This window comes from Nanorana parkeri, unplaced genomic scaffold (assembly GCF_000935625.1).
Source record: "Nanorana parkeri isolate BGI_ZX_2015 unplaced genomic scaffold, ASM93562v1 scaffold458, whole genome shotgun sequence".
Classification (NCBI taxonomy): Eukaryota; Metazoa; Chordata; class Amphibia; order Anura; family Dicroglossidae; genus Nanorana; species Nanorana parkeri.
The window spans coordinates 935,235-952,939 of NW_017306726.1; the positions used below are offsets into that span (position 1 = coordinate 935,235).

Below are 17,705 nucleotides of genomic sequence, written 5' to 3' on the forward strand. Positions count from 1 at the left end.
AATTAGAATATCGTGCAAAAGTAATGGCAGTAAGTGCTGCAAAAGGGGCCCAAACCAAGTACTGAGTACATATGCATGCTTGTACTTTTCAGAGGTCCGATATTGTTCTATGTACAATCCTTGTTTCATTGATTGCATGTAATAATCTACTTTTTTGAGGTTGTGGATTTGGGGTTCTTGGGGTTTTCATGAGCTGTAAGCCATAATCATCACAATTATGACAAATCACGGCTTGAATTATCTTGCTTTGCATGTAATGAGTCTATCTCATATATTAGTTTCACCTTTTAAGTTGCATTAGTGAAATAAATCAACTTTGCACGATATTCTAATTATTCGAGTTTCACCTGTATACACATTTCTGAATTTCATGTGCAGCTTTATTGTGATGTAATGGGCTGCATTTGAGGCCCTCAGTGCCTGGCAAGATCAAAACACTTGGCCTTGAACGCCAGGTTAGGTCTCAGGTATGCATCCTGAGGACTAAGTATTGCACTGTGGGAAGAGGGAGAAGTATGCTAGAGTATGAATTTCCCTTTGTGTCTAGTCACAGATTGCACACCAACTATGCTCAGGTTTGGAGGGTTCTCAGAATACTCAGACACAAAGGTATGTGCAGCTTTTCTATCAAAGTTTGTGACTGGGTTGGAATGTGTGACCGGTCACACATTTTAACGTAATAACGCCCACTTTTTCAGCGTTGGAATATGTGACTGGCAGAAGGAGAATTACAACACTTTCTCAGCTGTTACAGGGCAGATCAGCATCGCAGAGCGTATGTGCAGGAGAACCGATCTGCCCTGGAACAGCTGATCGCTCCTGAAATGTCACTTCTCTCCGACTTTGTGGAATGTGAGAACGCACTCACAAAGTCGGATAGAAGTGACATTTCAGGACCGATCAGCTGTTCCAGGGCAGATCTGGTGTCCTGCACATATGATCTGTGATGCCGATCTGCCTTGGAACAGCTTCAATTCTTCACCTTTTGCCGGTTACATATCAAACCGCCGAAAAACTAGGTGGGATTACGTTAAAATGTGTGACCATGTGACCGGTCACACTATCCACCACCAAAAAACTGGGTGGGATTAGGTTAAAATGTGTGACCATGTCATCGGTCACACATTCTAACACAGTTACAAAGTTTGATAGAACACAGCAACACTTCAGCTCACATTTATTCTTTAAACGGCAGGAATATTTTATTTTAAAATAGCTAACATAACATACAATTTGCTACACAGCATAAGCAGCACACAAGTTATATAGAAGAATACGAGATACAGCAATATCTTCAAATGGAAGAAATATACTTCTGGTTTATTAAGTACTGTATACATCAGGGGTAGGTACCCTGAATCACAAGAAACCACAATACTTGCCATGAGTTGACATGATTGATTAACAATACAAATGTTTTTTTTTTTATTTCCCTCTCCGAATATTTCCACAAGGGAATTGTGACAGCCAATATCCTGGTCATCCCTGTGACATGGATGACAATGCAGTGATGCCCACACTGTGTCCTGGCAGCAATCTGGCATGGAAGGGATGTTTCTCTCCTTCGTCGGTATCAGACATGACAGACAAAAGCATAATTGCCAAGAAAAATGTCCAAACTCAAGTGGGACTGTAGCGAGTGGTGACAAAACAGAAAAATACTGAAATTACCAAAATGACATTTTCCCCGAACAGTTCAGCAGTTACAGTATATCTTAGCTGTCACAAGATCTCCCTCTAGCTTCCTCATGACATCCTTGCAATGTTATATATCTGTGACTAAATTAGAATATAGCCAAATATCGTTTTTTCAGAGTTGCAAAGATTATCACAACAATACGTTCCAAAAAAAATTGGATACTAGATCGGTTATACAGCAAAAGTTACCAATGACTATTATGTATATTTATAAAGACAATGAGGAACCTGTTGTTTTGAAGTAAACTGTGACTGTAGGGAGTGACATTTTTCCCATATATACCACATTTCCTGTCTACCGGTCTCATTTAAAGACACTGCAGTGAGCCTCTCCTCATCCAAAATTGCTGACTATTTAAATCTAAAGGGTGCACTCTTCTGCATGGCAAATGTTAATACCATGGGAAGAGATTCAAGTTCTGCCAGTGAATGGGAAGTTCTGAATATTAAAAAAATGTATGAGTTTTATTTCTGCATAAATTGTCACCTATAAAAGAAGCACTTTTGTGAACTGAACTTCTAACACACACACTCAACAAAATAGTATATTTATAGATTCTTAAAGATTTCCATGACAAAAAAATGCATTTTATAAATCAAAAATAAAATCTACACAAAAGACATTAAATCTCATTTAAAAAATAAAATGAAAGCTAGGGCTGCAGCTAACGATTATTTTCATAATTGATTAGTTAGCCGATTATTAAGTTCGAATAATCAGTTCATCTGATTTTTTTTTAAAAGGCTCCAGTGATGGACTACTAGTTTCTATTGAGATTGTAGCCATCACGGGAGCAAGCTTGGCACGGTGGAAGTTAAAAGAAAAGTGTGGTGTGCAATATAGTACATTATACAGCGGCGCAGTGCAGAATACCAGCAGCTATAGAGGAATGCAGCAATAGTACGTTATACTATAATGTACTATTGCTGGGATTTGTAGTCCTCTGTAGCTGGCGTTATTCTGCATTGCGCTGTATATAATGTATTATTGCTGCAATTTGTAGTCCTCTATAGCTGCTGGTATTCTGCAGTGCGCTGTAGAATGATTATACGGCACAATGCAGAATACCAGCAGCTACAGAGGACTACAACAAATGCCAGCAATAGTACAACATTATACTATAATGTACTATTGCTGGGATTTGTAGTCCCCTGTAACTGCTGGTATTCTGCATTGCGTTGTATACAATGTATTATTGCTGGGATTTGTAGTCCTCTATAGCTGGTGGTATTCTCCATTGCGCTGTATAATGATTATACTGTGCAATGCAGATTACCACTGACCAGTTATAGAGGAGCAGCGTCTGACTCAGGCCGCGTGTGGAGCCCAGAACAGGCAAATCAAATCGATAGCCGACGAATCGACGATCGAAAACGTTGCCAATGTTTTTAATCGACTAAATCGATTAACTGTTGCAGCTCTAATGAAAATGTAACAAAATATAAATTAAATAAAATGCCCAAATCTATTTTCTTCCTTGAGTAAAAAAAATAAACTAAAAATCAGCACTTAAAAAAGGAACTGAACTCTGAAAACTGTGCCCAGAAAAAGCAGGCAGAGGGCAATGGGCTAGTCACCGGTATTTTCTGTGGTCTCCCTACATCTGATGTTATCTCATCACTGACTTATCATGCCTTCTTCTGCACTCTGTCTCTTGTGTGCAGGCGACCATCTTGGTAGAAGCAGGAATTTGCATCATTATGTCAGAGCCTCCAGCAAAGAGAACTGTAAGCAGCACAGTAGTGAAAACACAACATTTCAATCTCCTTAGACCAGGGGTGTCAAATCCAAACTTACTAAGGGTCATGCCGAGGTCATGATTGAAATCAGGGGCAGGACATAAACAATAACCCTGCTGCTTGCCACTGTACAAGGCTTGGGCCCACTACTCATTATACGACAGTCCTGGTGTCCTGTGTGTGAAAGCACTACAAACGTCAGCAGTTCCAGTCCATTCCTCACATACCAGGAAGTCCACTTCTATTTTTTCAGGTTGAATTCAAGACAAAAAAATTATATTTCACAAGGTACCAAGACATAATTAACACTCCCAAATGTCCCCATAACATAGGAAATTTTACCTATTGAGTTTAGTTCCACTTTCGTCACTTAAATGTACATCAAAGGAATTTAATTGGCAGACAAATATGGGACCCAATTGAAAAGAAAAATGTGAATTAGGTCAAATTAACACAATGCATTAGTGCTTCAAAAGACTCACAAGACTCACAAAGTATGTGGGCGAGGACTCGATGGGACAGCCATTATGAGACATACAACTATTCAAAACACCAGAAGTAGTAGTAAGGACACAAGTGGAGAAGGATTGTGTCTGGATACTAGGGCCCCAAAGAACCTTGCCCTTTCAATGCACTGAATCTAGCCTAAAACTGAACTCCAGGCCGCCACATCTCTAATTTCTAGCAGAGGATAACAAAAAAAAATGACCTTCTTCTTCTATGTACAGAAAGCAGAGTCCTTCTTCAAGTGCCCACGTCACTGCATGAGGCAGACATTTCCTATTGGCTGTCCAGTGGTGGGTATCCTCAATTTCAAGAACAGATGTCTCAGTGGTGATGTCAGCAAATGGGGACCTGTAGGCACAGGCAAATCTGCAGCTATGGAGTACTTTAATAAATGTTGTATGTCCTCTCTGTCTGATCACCAAAATCTGATTGTATTTGATTAAATCTGATCGGTGGCTATAAGGATTTTCATAGTACTAACATTTTGATAAAGTAGGCCTTCTGTGTTTCAAAGTGATTCTACATTGAGTGTGTCCATAATACCTTTCCTGTATTACAAACAGGTAAGCCAGCATCCAAATTACCAAATCAGCGAGGTAGCCCGCTGCACTGCAGTTATGCCTGGACATTACAGAGGCCCTGAGAATCAATTTTTACTGAAATATAGCTTTACCGGCCCTTTCACAAGCGTGTCGTTTTTTGCAGATTAGTAGCCACTCCACAGGCAAACCAAATGAATAAAACTGAGGCAGTGAAGTGTGACCTGACCATGCTAGTGAATGTTTTAAAGTCCAGTGGAATAAATGATCATGAAAGCCCAAAAAACATATGTATAAATGTGTTAAAAAATTCAACATATAAATATGTTCTAACAATCTTTGAGCCAAGGAAATTAAGGACAAAAGAAAAATGACAACAATAATTGTATAACAAATGTTCATGCACTATAACACATTGCAATGTGTGTGCAAACATACAGTGAAAATGCATTTAGTTTCAATGGGGCCTTAAAATTAACTTGTGTTTTGAACATGGAGGACAAAGCAACGGGTTCATTTTAATCCCACACATGCTTGACTACCCTTTACACCGCCACCACTGTGTTCACCTGAGTAAGTGAGATGACATTTCTGTTACTGGCAGTATGTAACTCACTCCTCTTTCCAATGTGGCAGCACTGGTGCATGGCTATTGGTTGGGTTTGGCTGCACAGGCAACCAGTGTAGCCACATTGGTATGGGGAGAAAGTCCTTAGTGCTGTTGCAACTTGAAGCGTACACTGGACTTCTTCCCTTCTACCGACAAAGGAAAAGTAAGTATAATCAGCCATGGAGGCAGATATAACTGAACTTGTAGCTATGCCCTTTAAGCAAAGTGCATGTCCCTTCAAGCTTTACTCTGCTGTATAAAAAAAAAAATCGAATCTTTGCACTAAGGTCTCTGAATATAAATGAGTCATTGCCATAGGGATGGAACAGAGCAGTTTTGTTGATCATCATTGGCTACATACAGCACAGCTACACATACAAGGTTATTGTGAAGCATGATTCATAAGCCATCATCCACACATCAACTAGATTTGTATCCACAATGGTGTTAAACATCAATTTGCAACATCAGGTGCACATTAAATCTCTAAGGCAGGAGCGTTAACCATAAACAGTTATGAGAAATATATTTATGCTGCAAAACAAGAGTATAAAAATGAATATGAAATTAATATGTCTAGCCAACTGTCCCCTGCAATAAAAGCTGCATACTTACCACTCCAGAAAGCAGCAAGTGAAATCTTCACCGTCTTCATGAGCTCTGAGTTCCACTGCTATTAAACACTTTCAGGTTTGTTGGATAGCATATCCCCTGCAGTGCAAAGTGGCTCCTCATGTCAGTTGCTATGTCATTATAGGGCACAATGGCTGGGGGGAGGAGCCATGATGGGGGGCACATTCTGACACAGTCAAAATGTGTCTTTTAAAGTACCATGAGAACACATGTCAGATCCTATGGACTGATGAGCCACCTGAGCGATACCCTGCATAATAGTCTTAATCAGAGAGTAGGAAGCTAGTAGTCCCTGGAAAAGTTTGCAAGCGCCGAGATCTGCTCCTTGATGGTACTCAGGGCCCAGATGCAGACTCAGGCTCATGGACAATTCTCTGGGATGAAAGTTTATTTCCTTGCAATAAGTGGAGCACGCCTTCAATGTGTGATGGCAGACCATGCAGGAAATAAACTTTCTAGCATTTAGCTTTGAGGGAACTATCGGTCCAGAAATGCCTCAGTCCATCAAGACCTGGAAATTAACAGCCCTGACCTGTTAAAGCCAGTGACCATTAAGCAGGATGGTAAGCTGGTCCTTGGAAAAGTAGATGTGGATGATCTGGAAGAGCCCATCAAGCACGTGGTAGAAGTCTGATCAGGTAGGAGTGACACATCCAGTTGGGCCTATACGGAGTTGTAATGATCACTGGAATGTCCATTCTTGGGAATCTGTATGGCTATCTGTATGTCAAACATTATTGTTAGCCTGCTGATGAATAGATAAGTCATCTGAACATTGTACTGCTGTTATTTAGTCTGAGCAGATTGATAAGCAGGCAATGAGGGAACAGCAGTGATTATTGAGCTGCATATGAGCAAATATAGCTGCAAACCCCCATATGACCCAAACAGCTGCTCCACTCAGCAATGGCCGCACCTTGGGCTCCTCCCCCCTGCTCCTTATTGGCCACACTCTCCTGTAATCTGTCCGTGTCTCACTCACAGCATTTGGTTGCCAGACAACACTCTTTACCTATCCGTTCCTAAATACCCGTTATTGGTCCATCTTCTTCTAGTGGCACTTAAAATAGGCCCTACAACCAAACCTTTTGACTACCTTTCTGTTTGCGGACTGGACTGACAACCCGCCGGTTTACAGACAACGTCCATGTCTGTTGCCTGGACTGACTTTTGCCTGTTTATTCACCATGTCTCTGCCTGATGTATAGACCAACTTCTTGTTGTAACCCTCTGACTACTCTCCTGCTGAGGCCCCTGTCCCTGCCATCCTTTGTGGACATCTGTATCTTGGTGAACCACACTATACATTTTCAAAGTAATTCATTAAAAAAAAAGGCTTTTGTTTCCCTTTAAATGTCTGTCATATTGCAAGATTTGCTTTAATGAGGAAATTTAACTTTTATTTCCAATATACCCCCTTACAGTTCAGCAATTAACAGCAGAAATGAGAAGAATATGAATGCCAGGTTGCGTTATTGCTGAACTGATAAGGTGATCATTTTTGGTCAAAGGATTAACAGGTTTCCATTTAAGCCCCTGGTCCTACTGGCAAACAAAGCATGAGCATATGGAGCTTGATGTGCCAGAATTGTCAGGCTCATAATTAACTGATTAGAATACATATGGCGTTCTCAGCCACGGTAAATCACTCTAACATAAAAAACATGGGGAACTATTCAATGTGTCAGCATGCCTACCCCTGCTCATTAATGTTTCAGAGAAAGCCCAAACAGGTTGAAATAAAAGGACTATTAATGTAATTATATTTACAGGGAATTCTCCTTCCAGGCAGCTGGGCCGCCTTAGACAACCCCTGCTTTGTACAGGTTCCCTGTCTAGCGGTGGAAGGAAGATGTTCGGCGGGTTCTAGGCTCTCTGCAGCCAGGATGTCAGCACAGCGCTAGTGAAGTGCAGACTGTCTGCTGTGTGAATAGTGAATAGTGAATTTGTTGACATTGTCTGTGTGAGAAAGAAAACAAAAGAGCCTTCACTCTGACAGCACAAGCTGTTGCTGTACATCACAGGCAACCCACTGACTTTCCATATCCTTTCATAGTATATATAGATGTTCTCTATTATCAAAAAAGAAAAAAGAAATTGGGCTATGGAAGATATCACATTATCTTAGAACTAACCCTTGGCTTTTCTAAACAATATTGGGTGGTCAGTTTTTTTTTTGGGGGGGAAGCTTTCCTCATGTTCACTGATGCCCATACAAGCAATGAGGGGAGAGGGAGTGGTTGTCACCGGAAACAGAAGGCACATGTAACAATAAAATGATCAGAAGTTCTAACATTTCCTCACCAAAATGAAATATGGGTTTTTCTCTGTGTCTCCATTGGAGAGATTTCCCATCTCTTTTTGTCCTGACCGGGAGATAGAAGATTCCCCCCACCCACAAAAAAAAGGAACACAGACAGCAAAGAAATCTCAGATTTATCTATGAAGTATAAAGTTTTGGCAAAACCAATAGGTACTGTAAAAAAAAGAAAAAAAGAAAACAATCCATAAAGTGAGGGTAGACGCTAGCTCCATTCTTCCTTTCACCTTCTGGTCTATCGCAGAGAGGCAGCGGGTCATGTTATACAGTGCAGTGTCACACGGACATACGCTGTTGACCTGTGTCCATTGTAATAGCCGTAGATAACCTGATGCTAGCTGTACAGTTCTAGTGTAGGGTGATATTACTTTCCTGTCACACCAAAGGGTAACATTTCACCCAACATAAGTTAAAGAGAGGGTAAAGCTATCCCTCTCGTTTACTCCAATTTCCTTTAGCATAGGATACGGTAATGCAATCCTGTTCTGATTGTGATCTACAAAACCTTAAGCTGAAGTGTAGTTTTTTGGGTATATAGAATCAGGGACTATAATGAAGTGTATCATGTCTTGCTGGCTGTTGCTTAGTATAGAAATCTTTCCCTCGGTAAGGCCAGATACAACCCACAGTGCTTTTGGCACTGCTGGAGTAAGATCAGCGGCTGCCACTGTGAACCATCAGCACCATTCATCCTCTCCTTCCCCCTCAATCACCCATTCACAGAACTCTTAGTATTCTTTCCCAGAATGCAAACTGATTTGGGAATGGAAAAACAGGCAGATGAATTAAAAATTCCACCTCCTCCAATCACAGAACACTTTCCATTCTGGGAAAGAATACGACTTCTGTGAATGGTTGGGGCTGCCAACATTGATGGTTCACAGTTGCAGCCGCTTATCTTAGACCCCACAGCAGTGGAAGATCAGCACTGTGGGGAGTAGCACCAATCAAGGAAAGGTTTCTCCATTAAGCAGCAGCCAGCAGGACATGGGACATACTTCATTAAAGGTAGGTTATGTCCCTGCTGCTGCCTACCAAAACAAAAATTACCTAAACTCTACCTTTATGACTTCACCAACATACACGATGTTGTAAATTATGATTGGAATAGATTAGGTAAGGGTATATTTAGTTTGTATGCTCATGTATTTCAGGAAATTCTTTTGGCTGATGTTATTTAACTATGCTAACTAGGTTTTTATTGTGTAAGTTTATTGACCAGTTGACCATCCTGTTTTCTGGGTGTTGATTTTACACAAAGGAACAGCTGTAGGGAATTTTGTTAAAACCTGTTAAGTTAACCAACCGCAGAGGGGTAATTAGACCAGCCAATCAGAAGTCTTTTCAGTGTTAAGGTGCTCACACATCTTACGATAATCGTACGATAATCGCGGGAAATACCTCGATCATATGATTATTGTAAGGTGTGTGGGAGCCTTCTATCTTAGGAACATGTTCGAAAACCCGCCGAGAATCGTACGATTTTCGGCGGGTGTGTGGCATGTTCGTAAGATAAAAGCCAGACGGGCCGGTGTGCACAAGCGCACACTGCCCGTTAAGCATTGCGGTCATCGGAAGCCCGCCCCTCAGCGGGCGGGCTTGCGATCATCGCAAGTACGATCTGCCTGTCCAAGATAGGCAGATCGTACGTTTTTTAAATTACCTTACAACCATCGCAAGACTAAAGTCTTGCGATGGTTGTAAGGTGTGTGCGACAGCATTAGTGAATGTCTCTAAACTGTATATGAATTGAGAGCGTACAGTGGCTAGAAAGAAGATAAGAGTCATGGAGAGGCACAGAGGTGCATATATAGATTGAAGATATGTGCTGGGTAGGTAGAGTGGGTCATCGTGGAATCTTTGTCACCTGAGGTCTAGGTATTTTATTTTATTACTCTGTCGGACTGTTTCTGTTCATCTGTTACTTCGATCCAATTAAACGCTACTCTCTGGAAAAGAACTGAGGTTGCCTGGATTTTCACAACGCACATAAATATATATTTGGGGGATATAGATAGATAGATAGATAGATCTATCTATCTATCTATCTATCTATCTATCTATCTATCTATCTATCTATCTATCTATCTATATACACCCCAAATATATATTTATGTGCATACATACCGCTGTATATTATATCGCTACACACGACACCACTCACCACTACTGAAATTAAGTGCACATGTCCAATTTAGCACCATACCTGAACAAATGCAAACGCTGCTGTTGCACCGATGTGCACTTCTTCGCCATCCATCACTGAACTGGCACAGAGTTCCCTGACTACACTGACACACAAAACCTCACATTTGCGCATTGAATAATAACTTATGGAGAGATTTAAAAAAAAAAAAAAAACAACAACAGGTACCTAATGGCACAGCAAATGCAGCAAACTGACAATGCACATTCAGACTTCTGTAACGACACTGCCTGAAAGTGAACTGATCACATGAAAAGACATGGCAGTAAGGATAATACTATTTTGTTATCTGTATAGGAAACCAGAACAAACATAATACAAAAAAATACACATTTGTTTGCAAATATTTCCACTAGGTAAAGATGAAGACAACATAGAAAGAAAGGCTAGTGTGTTATAGCTGTAGTCTTGCTTTCCAATAACTAATTACCTCCATCTCAGCATTGTGCCCATGAACTTTCTGCAGGATTTCTTCAGCCTCACGGAGACGGCGGCTGAGCTGAGGAGTATGTTCAGATGGGGTCAGCTCGCTGTCATAGGAATCCAGTATTGCCCTCATTCCATCTCTTTCCTGCACATGGTGCCATGCAAAATAAAATACAATTAAGATCAGGCAGAGAATAAAAATTGGAGCACAAAAACAATATATACAGTCAGGAATGGTGAGCTAGCCCCTGAGCAACTTCAGAGAAGTTTACGCCTAAAGGTTCAGTCAAACAGAAAAGATCCCCAAGAAAAACAGATTTAGGGAGCCAGCCTACCTCCTAAATGGTTTGAACTTTAATTCTGCCATTTATGTCCATCAACTCACTATCCTGCTTGCTGAATCCTTAAACTACAACTAAAAGCTCATGTATGAGAGTCTAAACAAGTACCTAATCCAGTTACTATGTGATTAACAATCCTCAAAGTATTATATCAAAACTCCACAGGGCTAATAATTCCAGGTGGTCTGAGACCTAACCCCTATTCCTAATCCAATCAACAACAAAATACATTTGTATCTATGGGGCTTTAAAGGGTGTCAGACTCCAATTTCAAGAAGTAGAAATATTAACATATTTAGTTAAAACCAGCATCAGCAGCATTAAAAACAGTATTGCAAAAACAATTCCCTCAATTCTGCCTCCCACTGCCACATAACTCTTATATAAGTCCGTGTGTAGCTTCCATTACACTTATTTCATTTGAAAATGATGCAGTCCATCTTTGTAAATGATGTTTGTTTTTTTTTAGCTTATTTCACTGTGGCAGATATTTGTTGACTTCCAACGCGTTTCACTGATGCGCTTCCTCAGAGAATATGAGGCAAGAATATCCTGAGACGTTTAGAAACAACTCTGAGCAGACGGGCGGGTACAAGAAGTGGACAATATATGGAAGGAGAGCATGAGGAGAAGCCAATATCCCTGATTTGAAATGTGGACAGATGTAAGTTTAAAACAATCACTGGCAACGATTACCGCATGGTATATATCATGCAAATCGAAAAATAACTCTACAGTCCATATATCCCTGTGGTCCCACCGCACCTGATCTAGGAGGTGGAGGGCTAATAGATCCCCACGTTTCAGAGTGTATCCATGCTGGTTTCTAAACGGGAGAGAGCTTGGAGCGGTAACTACTATACAACACACACAGGGAGCATGGGGAATAAAAGTAGGCACCCTCCAGAAGGAAGGACAGTGTCAGCACCAATTCAGAGATGATTGGAGCATCACAGCCGAGTTGAGTGTCACTTCTTCAATAGATCGACATATTCTCTGCATTCTCTAGCCACAGACCTAAATATTAAGCAACATAATAGTGCTTGGAATGCATTTTGAAATATGTTTTAAATGTTTAAACTTGAGAATATGTGATTTGGCAATGTCGCCCTATTGATTTACGTGAAGTGTGATTTTTATTGACAGGTCCACTTTATCCGACCTGACTGTTTTCAAAGAAAATGTTAAATGAATTGTGCTGTATACTGCTAAACACTGGGAACATATCTCAGTCATCACCAGTGGACAGTTACATGACAGTATAAAACATCCCTATCAGCTAAAATTGCACTGTCAGAAATTACACGCCGATACTATGACATGAGGCTCCAAGTGTCAGTTCTATTTAACACAGACAGAAAAAAGCTGGATCGGTATTGTTGATGTTTTGGGTTTAGCCTGAAGAACTTTGCAGCAAATATCATTTTCTAGAGCTCTCCGTCCTACATTATGATACTTCCTGGCCTGCATCCAGACACCGCCTGTTTTACAGCTAGCGAAGATCATGCTGGCAATAGATTAAACCTAGATTGGACCTATTTAACAAATGAGCCCTACTAACATTTTAGTGTTACTTTGCTTTACAATCTGTCATTTTGCAACGCTGCGGATCTGGAATTCAACCAAACGGCTCCTGCATTCCTTTTAATCTGCACTGCATCACGGCTATTGCCAAATGAGATTTCGCCAACGCAATCTCTGATAAACAGACAGCTCGGCTGCTGCTTAAAGAACCAGCACACCTAAGCCACAGAAGTTACAAAACTTAAATGACTTGAAACGGCTTCTGATATCATTCACTACACATGTAAAATCCCCAAGCTTGCACGGGAAAACATGGCTGGCAATTGTATAATTATGTATAAATATGCTGTCCCGCTTGTTGCTCCATTGCATTGACCTATGTTAAGAAAAATTACATGAAAATATTAAATGAAAATAGATAGTAGTGGGTTTTTTGGTTTTGGTTTTTTTTATGGGATGCCTTTGACCTTTTATACAATTTTTTTTAACCTCCAAGTAAAACATGACCGGTTCAGGTATAATGTAGCACCCTAGACATGTAGTACATTTAAATGATCCTTATGTTGTTCATACCAGTCCCAGACAGGAAGTTAGGAGCTTACTGGATTTCTGGCAGATCAGTACTTTTTTATATTTTTCTGCAGCTTTTTAAAAGAGACAAAACATGGTGAAGTGTACATTTCAGAAATGTACTAAAAAGGACTAAAGACAGAAAACAGTAGAATTTGCATAAGCAAGCTGACCATACGGAGGGCACAAGAGCAATCGGCACAGGTTTATTGAGGGCTTGTTCACAGTGGTCCAGTCAATTGCAGTGCGTTACATCACGCAGTAACATGCACAGTATTGTCAGCCTAATGAAGCACAAAGAATCTAAAATCTTAATCTTACATGCAGCATATTTTGCATCGCAGCGTACCGTAATGCAAAGTAGTGTGAAACCATGCATTGAAGTGTGCTGCAATGCAGATACACTGTAGAGGTGCATTGGCGTCCCATTTTAAATCAGTACACAAACAAATGTAATAATGTAACAACCGATGTTTCATAGGAGAACTATGAGGCGAGTGATTTTGACTCATCCTCATAGTTCAAGCCGACATGTGACAATTAAACTGTCACAGGTCGGCTCTATAGATCGGGAATTGAGCGAACACATACCGTCGCTCACTCACTTTCCGATCATCTCCATGTAGAGGGTGGTGACTTTTAGTCACCAGTCCCTGCAGGGATTCCCCCCCCCCCCCCCCACCAGTGCTGAGTTGAGGAACGGACAAAGAAGGGGAGGGCACAGCTGGGATAAGCAGAGCCCACTGTCACTCAAGCAGCTTGGTGGATCTCTACAGCATTATCGGGTTCTCAAAGCTTGCGACCCATATACTGAGCTTTGGGTCATGGGAGGATGTTAGAATATGTTCTCCGGTGACCTTTAACTATAAACTATGGGTGAAACATGGGATAAAAAGGTTACTCCATAGTTCTCTTTTAATAAAACCTAAATGGATTAATTTAGAAAAAAAAACAGCTTGACCATTCCACTATCACTTATTGTCTATATGTACCCTAAATGACAGCAGGAACAATACAGCAAGGATACTGTACTGTATTACTAAGCAGGAAGCAGAATCTGCAGATGTAATTATAAAATGTGGTTGCTCCCATGATCATATATATTTACAAATCAAGATTTTAATGTATAGACAGCCTAGGTTATATGCACTAAGCTGATCTTACTGTCATGAATACCTTTATTTAAAAAAAAAAAAAAAAGCTACTGATTATATAGGCTTTGAATTTCAGCAGAACGCTAGATGAATGAAGCCCGTAGCTGTATTCCAAGTAAGTTATCATAGTGATGAATGGGGCGCTTTCTTGTGTACGAAGAGCCCAGGTTTTGCTGCATCAACAAGGTTGAAGGAATTTTACACATATTGCCAACAAGACGAGACTGCCAAAAGCTTGCTCTAGCCTGTCTGGGGTAGTGAGTTAAAGATGACTTTGATGATCTAAGCTTGGAGAAAGCTGTCAGATAAGTGACATTATCAAACTTATTTACACTTTACAGGCTTTGTGTTACACTCCCTGCTACAACACCAGTCCCTGGTGGATTTCACACTGTCGTCACGCCGTTTTGTTTTATTCCCGCAGTCAAGGGTGATCATGAAGCAGTTGTAATCTAGACAATAGAGCCTATTTTCCAGTTATCAACATATACTGTCATCTCTTGGATGGAGAGTGTGTATGGTGGGGTTCCCCTTCCTCTAAAACCAAGTCACATGCCGTTAGAAGGAGCCTTTCTGCAGAGTTCAAGCAGCAGGGAAGTGCAAATAGACCGGCCATCCAAGGGGGTTACATGCTAAAAGCGAAGATGGGTCGATCTTTATGATTGTATGTTATGAACAGACAACTTCTGCTAGATTCACACAGAACACAGTGGCTTAGGGCCATGTCACATAAGTGATTTTGTTGCAGCGATTTGTAGCAGCTGTAGAATTGCTCTCATAGCGTTTTTGTGGTTAGGAAACATTGATTTGCAGTCAATGAAAGGTCTGTGTCATGGTGATTGCAGCGATTTGTAGCTCAGCTGCTGAGTACTTGACTTTTTGCAGCATTGGAAGCTTGTTGGAGAAAAGCCAGCTTCAGTGGTTACTCTTGTTATCCAATGGAACTAAAGAATTATATTGAATTATCAGAGAGTTACAGCTGCATAGACCGGTACGTTTGTAGCTGCTACAAATTACCCAAAGTGCCAGTGGTTAGCATTCATGCTTTGGAATGCTGAGGATCTGGCACCAATTCCGACCAGCGCCATTGTCTGAATGGAATAAATGCCATGCTTTTGTGAGTTTCTAACATTAAGCATACTAGAACGGTGGTAGAAAATTCCAGCACTCTAGCTGTGGTGAAACTACAAGTCCCATGAAACATTGCCAGACTGACAGCCAGATCGCTTCTACCGGCCGGTAAAGTGCCGCAACTCTGGTGTCGGGGGAAGGTGGGCAGGAGAGCGGCGAACGTCTGTTCACCAATCTCCTGCCCATTTTATGGGACCGGGAGCGATGCAGATTACATTACTTCCGGTCCCATAGCTGTCAGTGCTGGGCTCCTGAAGCCCAGCAATAACCCATTGAAGTGTGATCTGCACTTCAATAGCTTATTTGTAGTGGAAAGCATCACCTTAACCCCTTCGTGACTGACGACGTACAGTGTACGTCGCCAGCATCGGGGCTGTTTAAACAGACTCCTGGCGACTTTTGCCGCCGGGAGTCTGTTTAAACTTGTAGAGCCGACTGTCGGCTTAACCACTATGTGATAGCAAATAAAAGTTAAAAAAACAAAAACAGTTTTTAAAAATATTACATGAAAGAAATGTAAAAATAATTGTAAAAAAAATGACAGTCGCCCGGGAGCATGCGTCATAACGTAAACACGCGTCAGGTGTGCCTACGTATAAAAATGATGATCACACTACACATGTTGAGTATCGCCGCGCACACCAAAGGGCGATAATTCTAGGGCCAATATTTATGCATATCTCTAAACTGATGACCTGCAGGGGCTTCTAAAGCGTTGTCTATGGACTTTTTGGGGTACTGAATTGTGTTGCCGTTTCACAGACGCACACAATTTTTAACCTGGACATGTTGGATATCTATTTACTCGTTGTAACCTCAACTTTCATATTTTATTTAAAAATGGGCATTGTATTGTGTTTTGGGGCACTAAATTCAACTTAACTGCATTTTTTCACAAAATTTTTGTGTTTGATAATAAAAGTTGTACTAAAAAAAATTGGAACTGCTGAAATTTTATTCTATAGGGTCTTGGCTTTCAGAAAATATATGTTTAGGGGTTTTTAACTAATTTTCAGGCCTAAGATGAGGATTTTAACATGGGTGCAAAAAAACAAAAGGCCTAGGTCATTAAGGGGTTAAACAAGTCAAAATCCAAGAAAGCAAATTTGTCAAAGAATTAAACTGGAATGCTTGCATCTGAACAATAATATTGTGGCAGTCTTTATAATAAAGTTAAAAAGCAAAATAATAAAAAGTGACAAATAATAAGACTGGGATAATACTAGAAGGAGAAATGCTTTGAAAACAACCATACATGCCTGAATTATGCTTGATATCTGCAACTAGAAGATGTAACAACGGCACAAACCATATTAAAATATTTTACCATTTAATTACCACTGCACCTTCAAACTACACTCTTGCCCATTTGGAGGGGGACTGTCATACACTTTATAGAAAGTGTACACATACTCATTTCAGTCACTAATGTAGACAGTGATGCAGCAAGCGCAGTCAAGAGGCGCTAAAAGGGGGAAAAAATTACTTTACCTGTACTGGTAGAAGAAGCTACCTGAGATGTAACTTTTGTCTTGTGTTTAGCAAGCAAGCAAGCAAGGCCCCTTACCATAATGCTAATTTAAACATCCCTTAAATTTATATAAGCTAAATACATTCCAGGAGCATCGAAGCAAAAGGTGTGCAAACATAGAGGTTGTTTTCCATTGAAAGCAGCTACACCCAGAGTAGTAAAAGCCTACATGCTGCCAGCATGCTGTAGAGAAGGATCATTGCTCAATGTGTACAAGCAGTGGTCTCCCTGCAGAGGTCTGGCAATGCTGCTGCTGCCCCCTCCTCCACCAAGTCAGATCTTAAGCTCTGAAATTATCAAAGTTTACACTCCCTACTGTTTGACGATTTCTAGCTCTGACTCAGTAGGGGGTGTGTCTTTGAGCAGAGAGCCCACTGCTTTCACACAGATAAATGCTTGGGATAACATGTAACAAGTAAATTGAGAAATTAAAGAAATGGGAGGACTACAGCAATGTCTCTCGCTTGTTACGGATTTTCCCCAATATGGAAGGGCCCGATCAAAGAAAAAAATGTTTAAATGCTTAAAGCGAACTATATCGATTATATCTGGGTTGTACACTCTGTACAATCTCTTTTAGATTTACCAAAACTTAAGAGTAAGGGAGTCTACCTAAACAATTACATTCATGTTTACTGGAGGTGCACCGAAATTAAAAATTCGAAACCGAAATAAATAAAAATGTCAGGCCGAATCAGAAAACTTTTTTTTATTTTAACTTTTTCACAAAAAAAATTATAAACGTTTTAATTTTTATATTTATTTATTAATTTTT

At 40.5% G+C, this 17,705-nt stretch overlaps 1 protein-coding gene across 1 annotated transcript in view; it reads right to left on the reverse strand.

The window, feature by feature from the left end:
- The window catches only part of MAD1L1 (MAD1 mitotic arrest deficient like 1), a 685,198-nt gene that overhangs the window by 438,977 nt on the left and 228,516 nt on the right, over positions 1-17,705 (reverse strand). Inside the window, exon 12 of the mRNA XM_018560488.1 lies at positions 10,684-10,824. Within this exon, the coding sequence (XP_018415990.1) occupies positions 10,684-10,824 (141 nt within the window). The remainder of the gene's footprint in view (positions 1-10,683; positions 10,825-17,705) is intronic.